General features: G+C 36.6%; 1 protein-coding gene across 4 annotated transcripts in view; it reads right to left on the minus strand.

The window, feature by feature from the left end:
• The window catches only part of col16a1 (collagen, type XVI, alpha 1), a 76837-nt gene that overhangs the window by 36765 nt on the left and 25676 nt on the right, over nt 1-14396 (minus strand). For 2 of the 4 annotated variants that reach the window (XM_084130682.1, XM_084130680.1), the window contains exons 9-17: nt 9245-9277; nt 7045-7080; nt 6426-6482; nt 5301-5336; nt 3782-3826; nt 3599-3637; nt 3422-3484; nt 1112-1156; nt 884-979 (exon numbers count right to left, since the gene is read on the minus strand). In XM_084130682.1, coding sequence (XP_083986808.1) covers nt 884-979; nt 1112-1156; nt 3422-3484; nt 3599-3637; nt 3782-3826; nt 5301-5336; nt 6426-6482; nt 7045-7080; nt 9245-9277 — 450 coding nt within the window. The remainder of the gene's footprint in view (nt 1-883; nt 980-1111; nt 1157-3421; nt 3485-3598; nt 3638-3781; nt 3827-5300; nt 5337-6425; nt 6483-7044; nt 7081-9244; nt 9278-14396) is intronic. The other 2 variants (XM_084130683.1, XM_084130681.1) reach the window with 1 other exon arrangement.

The following is a 14396-nucleotide window of genomic DNA, read 5'->3' on the forward strand; positions in this document are numbered from 1 at the left end:
TGTTAATTATTAAATTCTGTACTACTGTTCAAAGGTTTGGGGTCACTAATATTTGTTAGTTTTTGAAAAAAGTCTCTTATGCTCATCAAAGCTGCATTTATTTGATCAGAAATGCAGTAAAAACAGTCATATTTTGAATTATTATCACAATTTAAAATACATACAATATATTTTTAATTTAATACATTTAAAATGTAATTTATTCCTGTGATGGTCAAGTTGAATTTTCAGCATAATTACTCCAGTCTTCTGTGTCAGAAATCATTCTAATATCCTTCAGATCCTTCAGAAATCATTCTAATATGCAGGTTTAGTTATTAACGTTGGAAACATTTGTGTTTTGTAAAATTGTGATACATTTTTTTTTTTTTTTCAGAATTCTTTGCTAAATATTAACATTGGAAATAGAAATCTTCTGTAACATTTTAAATGTCTTTACTGTCACTTCTGAACAATGTAATGCAATTAAATAATAAAAGTATTATTTAATCTTACTGACCCCAAACTTGTGAACTGTAGTGTATATATAATGACCTAAAAATACTTTAATTCATTGATTTATATTAGTTTTTTTCCCCCAATTCTGGTGTAATTGGCAGTCTGATCAAATAAGTAACAAAATATCATTTTCAAAGTCTTCTCAAGGTCAGCTCAGTGCATTTCGACAACAATCCCAAGTAGTTTTGCTGTATATTGAACTTTCTAGCAAATTTAGGGTAAGTTCTCTGATTTTTGCAATTTATATTGGATCTATTTTGGAATTTCTATCCAACAAACTCAAAAACAATACATCCAAAATGTTGTAACTTTAAAAAGGTAATAAAACCTCTATTTAGAATCTTAAAATTGTCTAGAAAGACTGTATTTAAGTGAATATTCCTACTGGTGGTCCTGGTTTCCCAACTCCGGGCAGTCCAGGAAGGCCTGGGTGTCCTGGTTCCCCTGCAAGCCCCTCCGGACCGACCACACCGGGAACGCCCTGTGAATTAATCAGAGCTGAGAAACACCGTGCATAACAAGCACTAAAAATAATGATACCACAAATCTAATGTTCATTTATAGTATCTCAGAAAACCGTTAAATAAATCCCAAGAGGACCAGTCCGTTTTACCTTTTGTCCTTTGGGGCCCACCACACAAATAGGATTAGCTCGACCCTATGACAGGCAGGACCAATAAAAGATCATTAGCTTGAGTTCATCTCAAACACTGGCATTAGCAGTATCACACTGCTTACATAACAACCCTCCAACAGGAATCAAACAAGTCAGTTCACAGAGGACTTGAGGCTTAGATAGATAAACAGTGTAAAGGAAAATTCCAAGTATGCATTAGCTGGCTTGGCCATATTCGCCATCCCCTTAGATATGCTTTGTATACGGAATAGAAAAGATTAAGCATAATACAACCCGACTATCCATTTAAAAGAATCAATAAGGCTGCATTGATTTGTGGCTCTTTGTTGGCTTATGTAATCTATGCAGCATTAAGAAGATTTAACACCCAAAGAGATAGCTAATCAAAAGAAAAGGCAGCAGAGAGCATATAAGAGTCCAATACATAATGCTTTTCGCTGCTGAGCGCTTTGAATATATGGAGCCACTTTAAACAATATAAAGGATTTTAAAATCCATTTAAAATTAAAATATGTGCACAGAGACATAGTGTGTATGTGATAGATTACACAATCGTTCATTATTTTTTTGGAAACACTCTTGCAGCGTATGAAGGACTAAAAATGACAGAACGAAAAATAAATAAATAAAAATAGAAATAAATAAATAAATGCAGAAATAATAGTGAAAATAAATACATTTTGGTAATATAAATGGCTATTTCTGTATTTTTACATGTATTTATTTATTTATTTATGAATTTATTTATATATTTATGTATTTATATATTTATTTATTTATATATTTATATATGTATTTATTTATACATTTATTTATTCCTACATTTATTTATTTCTGTATTTCCACATTTCTACATTTATTTATTTCTGTATTTCCACATTTCTACATTTATTTATTTCTGTATTTCCACGTCTACATTTATTTTTCCCTGCGCATGTATGCTAATTGACCAATGGCTAAGCCACGCCCCCTCCACTCACTCGGACAAACAGTCAACATTCGGTAACAGGCGCTTTGGTAGCTGTCACAGTAGGAGACATTTCACAGGAGGCAATTGATGATTTTTTGGAGACAGAAAGATTATATATCATCTCGATGTCACCAAAAGGGCCTTAAATATGCATTGGAGGGTTATATTAATAATTTTATTGTTGAGAAGGTCGATAAGCTTCAGCTCCAGAACAAAGATTTACAGTTCACAGTGTAAACGTTATAGTTTGGTGCCATTTCGCTTCAAATGCTCGCTTTATACGCGCGTCCTATTCGCTTTGGATTCAAAATGTTCAAGCGTCGAACTAGACGCGGATACGCGCGAATTTGACGCTCTATTCGCGTTTGGTGTGAGCGCAGAATAATGAACAGGCTGCGATGTCAAGATTGCATTGCTGGAATGTGTGTTTGTGTGTCTCTCTGTGTGTGTGTGTCAGAGAGCGGGCGCGATCGAACAGTGGAAACATAAAAACATACTCCATTTTGTTCATACAGGACATAATTAAAACTGCAAAGTGTTTAGCCTACTTATATTTGTATAAAACACAACATTGTGCTTTTGTCAAACTGTAAACTCTTGTCAAACTGTAACCTACAACTGTCACCCAACCAAAATCACACACACACGCTGTTTAAAAGCCAAAATGACAAGAAAAAACATAAAAACGAATGAAAACTGATAACCGCAATGCATTGCAATGGACGAGGAAGCAGAGAATGTCCGAGTGTATTGGGTTAGCTATGCGTACTGTGATTGGCTCATCGCGTTTGGGGGCGTGGCTTAGCCATTGGTCAATTAGCATACATGCGCAGGGAAAAATAAATGTAGAAATGTGGAAATACAGAAATAAATAAATGTAGAAATGTTGAAATACAGAAATAAATAAATGTAGGAATAAATAAATGTATAAATAAATACATATATAAATATATAAATAAATAAATATATAAATACATAAATATATAAATAAATGTATAAATACATAAATAAATACATATAGAAATGCATAAATAAATAAATAAATACATGTAAAAATACAGAAATAGCCATTTATATTACCAAAATGTATTTATTTTCACTATTATTTCTGTATTTATTTATTTATTTCTACTTTTATTTATTTATTTATTTATTTTTCGTTCTGTCATTTTTAGTCCTTCATAGCAGCGAGACACTGAAATATACCAACATGTCTGAAGGAGGGGACCTAGAGGCATGTTAAATATACAATGTACTTAAAGTAGGGCATAAATAAAGAGCATGTTTGAGTTTCACATCAAATGCTAGTCACTTACATCTTTGCCTGGACTTCCGGCCAGACCTGGGGCTCCGATTTCTCCTTTCTGCCCTTTGTCCCCCTGAGTACGCATATGAGAGAGAGAAGACAGTCAGACAGAAATGGAGAGAGAAGTAAGTGGTGAGCTCTAATACACTCATACACATTATATCAACACGATGCCATCTTCCTTTACCTTCACTCCTATAGCTTCCCCCCAGTTGGCAGCCAGACCCTGAAACGTAAGAGAATGAGAAATGGGCGAATCAATAGCCAGAAATAGTATCAAGATATCTCCTCTGCTTCAGTGAAGCCTGTTGAACAAAAATTCGATCGCCCACCTCTCTCTCTAAAAGACAAGGTTGGCGCACACACTTACCGACTCGCCCTTCTCTCCTTTCTCCCCTTTAGCACCTTCTAAGCACTAAAACACACAGATACAGCATGTCATCCAAGTAATTCATTTACATTCAGAGGAGTCCAAACATCTGAGACCACAAAGAAAATCTGGCATTGATAATCTAATTTAAAATATATTTTATTTTATATTCTTTAAAGGTCCCCTATTATGCCCCTTTTCACAAGATGTAAAATAAGTCTCTGATGTCCCCAGAGTGTGTATGTGAAGTTTCAGCTCAAAATACCCAACAGATCATTTTTTACAGCATGTTTAAATTGTCATTTTTTGGGGCTCAGAAAAACGCGCTGTTTTAGTGTGTGCCCTTTAAATGCAAATAAGCTGCTGCTGGACGACACAGGGGGTGGAGCTTCATGAGCTCGCGCTCAGTCTCTCAGGACAATTTCATCTCACGGAATGATGATAATATCAGAAACTCTCAGTAACGGTGTTCATTTCGAGTCGGACAATAATGCCTACAGAGTCAGAGTGCTGTATAGAGATGAAACAGGTATAGTTTAGTAGTTTAATTACGGTTATTATAACGTATTTGTCATCTGCTTGTATGTAACGTTATCCATTATTTATTAATAGCCTACAAGTCTGCTGTTTCGGACCAGATCCGAATGATGATCAAACATATACTGATGAGTTTAATAAAGTTTATTGTACATCACACAAAAGATGAAGCGTCAGTTTTACTTCAGAAAATCACCGTAAGAGCTGAGTAAACGCACTAAGTTATAAGAAGTGCGCAAGTACATAAACGAATTTCGGTAGAGTTGAGGGAGCATTCCTGTGGGCGGAGGTTAGTCAAAAAACAGTTCCAGTGACGTCATTAAAGAAGGAAGTAGAGGGATGTAGTCCAAACGGGCCGTTCGATGTAGGCGACTTCTGTTAAATAAAATATCTCGCTTGGCATTGAACTTTGAGCTTTATAATTTTACAGATATTATTTATACTCTAACAACAACATTACACACTAACAAAAGTTTGAAACATGGGATCACGAAGAACGGGACCTTTAATATATAGGCCATTTAGGGCTGTCAAGAGAATACAGTTTTTTAATGTAATTAATTACAAGATGTGGCGATTAATTAATCTAATTCATTAATTAAGATTTCTATTCGTTCAAACAGCTGATTCACTTAGGAATGAAGTAAATGGCACTCTTTATGAATGGCCAGATTGATTTGCTCAAAACGCGGATTAATTCAGAAATTAAACACCTCTGCATGTTGCTTGAGACGCACAACAGTTCTTCTCTGACTTTAATGGTATTATTTTCATTGGCAAAATTGAGCGTTTAAATGCGTTTTTAAATTTTAACATAACTAATTAATTAAATTAACGTGTTGAATCGACAGCCCTAATATATATATTAGGCCTGTTGAAAATGTAAAATATATATTAGGCCTGATATATATATATATATATAATTTTTTATGCTATTTTATGTCAGTGCCAGAATGCAAATGCAAAAACCATATTGACTCACTCGTCCAGGAACTCCAGCACCAGTACAGTCCAAACCCTGTGAGATCAAACATTTTATATGAACAATTTAAGGAACAATATCACACACATAAACAGCAACAATCTTGCTTTTGAAATGCCTCGTATCAGTCCCCATCTTGAAGACTCTTAATGTTGTATACATGAAGGATTGTTCATTAAAGTAATTCATATATTAACCCTCTGGTACTGTTCGGTTAATATTTGACCAAAAAATGTTTTCTCCATTATTATTTTTTTTTTACTTCATCGGAAGGTACGAAACTTGGTAAAGGTTTTGGCAATTGCTGTGTGAACACACACACACACGATTCAAAAAGGTTAAATGGTCCAAAAAAAAATAGTCACACTTGTGCTCCTCGCGGTCAAAAATGATGGCATTGGAAACAAATGGGTGACGAATTTCATCTAGTTGAAACATTTGTTACTCGCCAAAAACAAAATCTTAATGAAAGCAGTTTTTTTGAGATATCAACCTTAAATTTGAAACACAGCTTGTTTAGATATATGGCTTTGATTTTCTCACAGTTTTACAGTAAAACGCGTTTTGGAAAATACATATTTCATATAAAAATTTTAAACTGTATTTTTGTGCATTTTTCACAACAACAAATGTAAAATTTTCACTTTTTTAACCATTTTTCACTTCAGCAATAATCTGCCAAGTGTTGTCCTTAAAAAGAGATGAAACTCAAGTCTGTGCTCCAAAGCATTAAAGATTTATGACAGTTTAAGTTGGAATTTTCATATTCTCAAAAAGTGAATAAATGGATTATAACTACTGCATTAATATAACCTAGTACCATAAAATCCCCTGAAAATACAAAATATTGAATAAAAAAAATATTATTGAACTAAAATATAGTACAATCATTTAAATGAAGAAAAAAAAAAGTGTCACTTTTTGACCTGAAGCGCGAATTAGATGATGCCAGTAATAATGAAAGTTTTGAGTAGTTGGCCAAGCTGGATCACAGAAGCTAGCTCCTAATGAGGCATTTGTTTAAAATGCCAAACTAAACAGCACTGTAATCATTTATTCCCAGGCCTGGACAGAGAGTGGGATTTTGCACACAAACATACTTTCTAAAAGATTGCCATTTCTTACCTGCTCTCCCTTTTCTCCTTTGAGGCCTGACTGACCCGCATAACCCTCCTGGATAACCTGCAATATACAATAAAGAATGTATTGCATGTATATAACACAATTTCATATGAACCCCCTGTAAAAAAAGACCAGCTTGGACTAAGCTGGCAAGGGCCAAAAGCAAAAAACATATACAGTGAATGTGTTTACTGTGCCAAGATTTTAATTGTGTACATGCAAATATGGAATAGAGCATGTGACGTGGTGGTAAAAGCCCTGATCAATCTTTGACACTGTGCAAAAATATCTGGCACTACACACAAAATACTAAAATCTGCCATTTTTCTTCCAAGCAAAATGCATTAAGAACACTACACAGTGCATGTAGCTTTGCAAGCGCATTGGCTGCTTCTCATACAATTCCTCAAAGGTAGCAGAAAGTCTGGCCAAACTTTAAACATTCAAACTTTACAAGCATCCTAAATCTATGCCAGATTTTCAAAGATGTAAATGCATCTCTTTCCAAAGGCGTGCTAACACTGCACGCAGGACTCATGCACACTCATGCATGCAAATCCTGCTGCCTACCAACACAGCCATTATACATGCTGCACACTACAAACTGAATGTGAATACCCACACTCGATTCCTCATTGAGCAGTAAACAGCCTGCACACTGGAAAACAGAGAAAACCCAGTTGTTCCTATCCATGACCACTAATTTTCTAAAGTATGATTTTTCGATATAGTATTTTTCGCTCCACTCTACTCTAATCCAGCTTTGCCTTTGACGTTGTAGCATATGTTGGCCTGCGGGTGGCAGTGCAACATAATGTTAATCGGCATGGGAGAACGCAGGACCATGACTGCGTGTCATTTCAGCTTGGCTTGGTTCTCTCACGGGAGACAAAGATCAATAAGAACAGAAGACTACTCACGGCAATGTTCCCCAAAGCCAGCTGCACTGCTATAAGGGAGGGGGGGCACCCAAAGTGAAATACTAATAAATAACTGTTCGTTTTTAGTGGAGGAGGAGCACAATTAAAACAAAATCTACTACCCGTGGAGTTTTGCTCAGCCAACAGGCGGTTAACTTGCATTGATGTGGTGAGGTAAGAGAGAAGGTGCCCGTGCCGCAGCTTTGAGAACGGTTGGCTGACGCACTGGGCTGATTCATTCTTTCCAGAGGTGCACACAGAAGAAAGCAACATGATGAAAATCAACTCCTTGAGATTTGCACGCACTCGCTCTGTTCCCATGGATCGATGGATTTATATGCAAGCCTACTGTTAGAAATGATATCATTTTAAGAGAGTTTGTTTGTCTGACCGATTGTAAGCTCATTGCTATGTTAGAGGAATATTCAGGGTTGGTTCAATACAAGTTAAGCTTAGTCAGGAGCATTCGTGGCATAATATTGATCATCACAAAATTTAATTTCAACTTGTCCTTTCTTTTCTGTAAAAAAAAGCTCAAATCTGAGTTACAACGAAGGACTTACTATGGAGGTAAATGGGGCCAACCTGTTAACGCTAAAATACTTAGCCAAAAGATGTAAACAAAATGTGCGTTAATATTAATTTTGTGGGGAAAAAATCACATACTAACCTTTTCTGTGTAAAGTTACATCCAATTTAGATTTTTTCGCAATGACATTTTGTCATTCTTAATTAAAAATATATATTATCATAGGCCTATCCTTTTCTGATAATTCCAGATTGCTATGGTCACGCACGTAAGGTTGTTTATGTATTTAACTTGTGGCCACGAGACATTGATTTCATTCCCTCAACATACAGTATGAAGTCGTGGCCACTACTTATTATCACGTTCCCACAAGTTAATATGACATTCCCACAAATTAATATCTCACGGAGTCGCGGCCATGACATATTATCACGTTCCCACGAGTTTATATGTTATGACCATGACCAAACTAAGTGAACCTCCCGGTCACCATGTAATTTAACTAAGGCCTAATATCCTGGCTTTATCTAAACCCTGTCTGTGAAACTAGGCCTGTAAGCTTCAGACATCTGCTTTTAAATACTCCAAAAAATGTGTTTACTTCCATTGTGCCTCACTGTAACCTCGATTTGTGCTTTAATAAGATAGATAAACAAAAAGAAAAGGAGGGAAGAGTCTGAGTTTTGTTTTTTTGACAGATTCATAGTTGTAATATATTTATACTTTTAGTAATGTTTCAGTTAGTTGTCAAGGCATAGTTTCTTATTTTCATTTGTGTTTTTATAAAGTTTTTTTTATTTTACAATAGATATAAAACATATATGATATAAAACAATTTGGGACAAGGCCATTGACCCATTGTTTAGCTCTGTGAATCATACCAAAACCACAAATACCACTTGCTGCATCCCACTCAAATACTGGCATTTTCAGGCTTTGCATTTTATTTGAAAGCAGGTAATACATTTCCTCTATGAGTCATAAACGATGAGTGTTGAGTGGGTGCAGAGAGGGCGAAAGGTGACAAACTAACAGGAGTTTTGTGTAAGAAACATGGGCGGTATTCTCGAATTGTGCCAGAGAAGCACATTTATACCAAGCAAAAGTCTCTCTGGATCCATTTGGTGTATTATCACACAATATGATCTGTTATCAGTAGCAAATTATCTTATGTTTATCAGGGTCAGTGTCAATGTTCTTCCCACTGAAACTCAGCACGCAGCAAATTACTTACCAATTAAACAGAATTTCTAGCTATTGGGTGGAATCTGCTGGGGCCGCACTTCTTTATGTCAGGTTTGGAGCTTCATAATTGGGACGGTCTGTTGCTATTCATAAATCATTTTTCGGTAGACTTAATTCAAATAACTTACTTTTTCCGCCAGTTCCTTGGATCCGAGGATTGCCTGTAGAACATAAAAACAAAGAAACGGACAAAAAAGGTCAGATTTCTGAAACACGATGGCAGTCCTCATAACCAATATATAATTGCTTGCAGAGTAAAACAGTTTCACATCAAGTGCCCGGTTTCACAGACAAGGCTTAAGCCTAGTCTTCAGACTAAAATGCATGTTTAAGCTGTCTTAACTGAGAGTAACTTGCACTGACATATCTTAAAATATGTTTTGCCTATATATTTTGTTATCTCACTGCAGTATAAAGAGAGAACACATAATCACAAATTTTTAGGAGGGACTGAGATGAAAGATAGAAGAGCTGAAGCCCCCTAAATAGGGTCTAGAAATGCCTATGTACGTAAAACACCTTCTCTTACTCCTTATTCTTATATTACAAAGTTCTGCTGACCTGATGTTGGCGCATTCAAGTGTTTGCTTAATATAGATCTGTTTGTATTGTCATATTACTCATTACGGTGAGTTTCGTCAGTATGATCAACAGTGAATGAGACTCTTTTGAAAGAGAGCAAAATGAGGAGGAGAACTGGCAGGAAAAGAGAGGGGGAAGTGCAGTGAGGAGGGACATGATTTGAAAGAGAACATAAGCGATAGACAGAAAAACGAAAGAAGTGTTTGTGGAGCACATGTGAAAGTAAATCCTTGAGTCATGTCCGAGCAGAGAAAGCAAACATAGCATAGGGAAGGCTGATCAGACTGGATAGGCATAGAAAAAAAAAAAAAAAAAGTACGGAAGAAAAGTGCTCAGTACCTAATCTCCAGTCATACCCTGAGATCCAGATTAGAAATAGCTGATAGTGCATACATGCAAGCAAACACTAAAAACAGGGTTCTGAAAAGAACTCGAAATGGACATGGTGTTCATATAGCTACAAGCTTGCACAGGATGGAAGAGAATTATGATGACCTGTTCCAAAAACCCTAGTGGAATGAGTGCATGAATAATGCAGGGAACTTTGTTTAGCTGCAACCGTGCACGTCTCAGCTCATGAATTTCTCCTTGACGGTGAGCTCAAAAGAAAGCAATGACTGAGGAATGCAGTGATTTTAAGGGACTTTAATGCGGGGTGGATTGAGGATCTGCGTAGGAGGAAGGGGTTAATGCAAAAGTAGGCTAATGCTAGCAGTCCAACACAGCCTGGAACTCATTACAGTCCGTCGTAAAACACAGACTGCTATGCTACAAGACAGTAACCTGGGTCAGAGGAAAACATGGGAGCATGTTTGAATTCTTTTTTTTTTTTTTTTTTTTGGGAAAGGCTGGAAGTATGTGCTGAGCTTAAGCTCACAGCTGTGAGCTCCTCAAATTAACACACACACACACCATAATTTGTGCATGATCTCATGCACACGTAGGCAAAACATGGCAGTTTTTTTTTTAAGTAACACAACTGCAAATGTATTGAACTGTACCACTTTCTTTTAAGGGTCCATAATTATGCTGTAGTTAATGATTAACTGAACACAAAGGCATATTAGCCATTATTTATGCAGAAATTAAACTTTAACAAACCAGTAATCAATAATTAAAGGGATAGTTCACCCTAAAGGTTAGTAGAATAGGTTAGTAGAATAGGTTGACATAACGAGACATTTTCAGACGTTTTTTTTTTCTTACCCATTTTGTTTAGCTTGTCTTACTACATTTTTAAAGCTTAAACCTTGTTAGATTTGTGCTTAAAACAAGAAAAATTAAATTTGTGTTACGTGGGTAAGAAAAATAAACTTCATTCAACATATATCTTATGTAATTTTGCTTCAAATAATTTTAAAGAAAAAAATACTAATTTAGAAAATGATTCCTGCAGTGTGTAAAATTGAGCCATGCTGTCTAAATTCAGACAATTACTCAATTTCATACATTAATTTGTTAGCGCTGCTAACATTTTATCAGAGGGATGAAATGAGTAAATACTGAGACAGGAAGTGGCATGAAAGCACACGAATGGATACATCTAATGTGTACCAATGGAGCTAATTCCTCTGTCAATACTATATGGCAGCAGAGATAAAGAGCATTTACATAATTTCCACCTCAAATGTTCTACTGTTCTTGTGACTTCTTGTTTTTCCTTGCAAAAGAAAAACTACATGTTGATGCACGTGTAAATGTGTTTGGATGTAACAAGTTGCTTTGAGTGTGTTTGGCTCTAATACAGAGCCCTCTGGATGTAATTATGTAGCATGTGTGAGTGTATATGAAACAATACACGTGGCAAGCGGAGAAGATATGTGACCAGTTGGAGACCAGCTGAAGTGAATTCACCAACCAGCTTTTTATTAGCCCTGCTAATGATCATGACTCACTGCTGCCAGGAGAAACAACAAGAGCAGCCCACGCCAACATCATTGAGAAACTGCTGATGAATATTTTTTTTCCAGGGGAAAATAGCATCCAAATCCCTGGCCTAAGAAGAAGTTATTGTTATCTGGAAGACTGAACTAAGGTTATTCCTGGAGAAGGAAGAGACACAGAAACGTAGAATGATGTGTTGGGGTCAGTGAAATTGCGTGTACTCAATGCAGCTGATGCAAACTTCAGCTCTATGTCATGCACCTTTGGTAGAGTTTTGTTTATAGAGTATGGTTGGCCAGCAGAAGGATAGTTCATCTAAAAAGTCTATCATTTACTCACCCCTATGTTCCTCCAAACCAACATAATTGTTCTTTTTCCATGGAACACGAGGAGGTATTTAGCCGAATGCCAGAGTGTCTTTTTTATCAAATCAAAAGTCCATAGAAAAAGTTTTTATAAATATATTTTTGAGAATGTCCTAATATTATGACTGCCTCTTAAAAATCGACCAAACGTTAGTCGACAAGAAGAGGCTTAGTTGGCCAAATTGTTTGACATGCAAAAATACCTAGATTAAAATATATATATATTTAAATGGGATGAAAGACAATGAATGTACTGAATGTTAGCTTGCTTATTGTGCCCAAGAGCATGACCTATTTAAGTCCACATGCTATTGTAACAAGAAACTATGCTACTAACCACAGCTCGAAAGACTTAGTTCCAACCAAAAGTTTGCAATGCTGCTTGCGAATGTTAGTTGGAATTTATGTTTCAGGAAACGCCAAATCGCTGAACTTTGATGGTAACGACTGAAATTGCAACCATAGTTGGATAGCAATGCTTTCAATTTATTTAATTTATTAAGCATGCAAAATAACCCCTAAAAATAAGAAAGAGAGCGCAAGACGGACAACATGTAGGTGCAGGAATACACGTGCACATACCAGGACTGCAGGAACAAGAATAAAATAAATAAAAGAGCAGTGGAGGCAGAGAATGTTTGATTTCAGCACTGCTACAGCCCACTGGGCATTGTTCATAAGAATTTACGTTCATTTCTAGTTTCTGCAAAAGAGCTCGTTCAACTGTCTGCTAGTGGGATGCTTAATGGCCACTAACTGTGTCATTTTTATGTTGAATATCAGGATGAGAAATATTTATCAGCCTACATCACATCTTCATCTAATCTCTTCATCTATTCATGTGCTGTAATGCTGCTGGGTTGAACCATTCATGTGTTCTAACAAAGGAAATGTACGAAAAACTCAACTGGATGCTGCACATTAGTATATTATTAGCATATTTGCCTAAAGGGTAAACCTGGCAAACCTATTATAGGAAGATCACCTCTCTGGGCTGTGTGGAGCATACACACAGGATTTGTTCTGTTTGCACCACTTTTAATTGTTGGTTAATATGCACAAATGCATTTGATGGATGTCTTTGGTCATTGTGCATCTGTGTTTCATTTCATTCAACAATTCAGTTTGTTTTAAGGGGTGGTATAATGCACCTTTTTACAATATGTAAAATAAGTCTCTGTTGTCCGCAGAGTGTGTATGTGAAGTTTTAGCTCAAAATACCCCACAGATAATTTTGTACAGCATGTTAAAGGAACACTTCGACTTTTTGGGACTTTGGCTTATTCACCATATCCCCCAGAGTTAGATAAGTCCATACATACCTTTTTCATCTCCGTGCGTGCCGTAACTCAGTCTGACGCACCCACCGCTAGCCTAGCTTAGCACAAAGACTGGAGGTAAACGGCTCCAGCTAGCATACTGCCTAGAGCCCTGCACGGGGCAAAACATCCAGCCCTAACCGAGACCTGGCCCGTGGTGTTCAAGCCCTAATCCGGCCCCAGCCCGAAAACGTCTGCAATTTTTCAGCCCGAACCCGACCCGAGACCAACATCAATATCACATTGAGCTCTCTCTGACGCGCGCTGTCTCTGCTAGACGCACACACAAGACGCACACACACACCACATCTTCCACATCCACATCTACTAGGTAAAATTTTATTATAGGCCTCAAACATAACTACAACAACCGACAATTATGCCCACAAATATTAATACTGACTGTCCATTACAGAGAAGCATAAGCATGCAGTAGAGAATATTGTATAGCCAAATGTGATCCAGCAGTAAATAAAGATTTATGGCCTACCTTTTTTTATGTCAAGTAACTTTACTGAAGAACAACGTTTCAAAGAACTCTTCGCCAACTGGCTATAATAATAAAAATATAATAAAGAAAAAAAATCCGTTGAACTGAGTAGGTTCATTCACTGTTTATTCGCGATCGTTGTGAAGAAAAAGAATAGCATCCACTGTTGAAGGCTTCAGGCTCGGTAATCAAATCAAAACTCTTTCAAAATGCAGCTTTTCCTGAAGTATTGGGAACTTTTAGTGACTCCTACACTCCAACTTCTCCCTGATGCTCTCTGCATAGTCAACTGTCACCTAATGCATGCGCGTCGCGTTACTCGCGTGATCGCATATTGTGTTGCATATTTATAATATTAGCCTATCAATATAACAATATTCCATACAGTAGCCTGCGCTCTGCACGTATATTATGGGCACGATGAAAGGAGAAAAGCTAGCCCGAGTCCGACCAAAGCCCAATCTGTAAAAATAAAATAAAATAAATAAATTTCCCCGACAAGTGTATGCTCCCAATAAGTGACAAAATAACGCCAACATTTTCCTATTTACATGTTGTGATTTGTATAGTCACAGCGTGTACAAATAACATGGTCACATATTCTCAGAAGGCGAAGCACTGCTACTTGGGCGGAGTGATT

This window comes from Abramis brama (genome assembly GCF_963993115.1).
Source record: "Abramis brama genome assembly, chromosome: 12".
NCBI lineage: Eukaryota > Metazoa > Chordata > Actinopteri > Cypriniformes > Leuciscidae > Abramis > Abramis brama.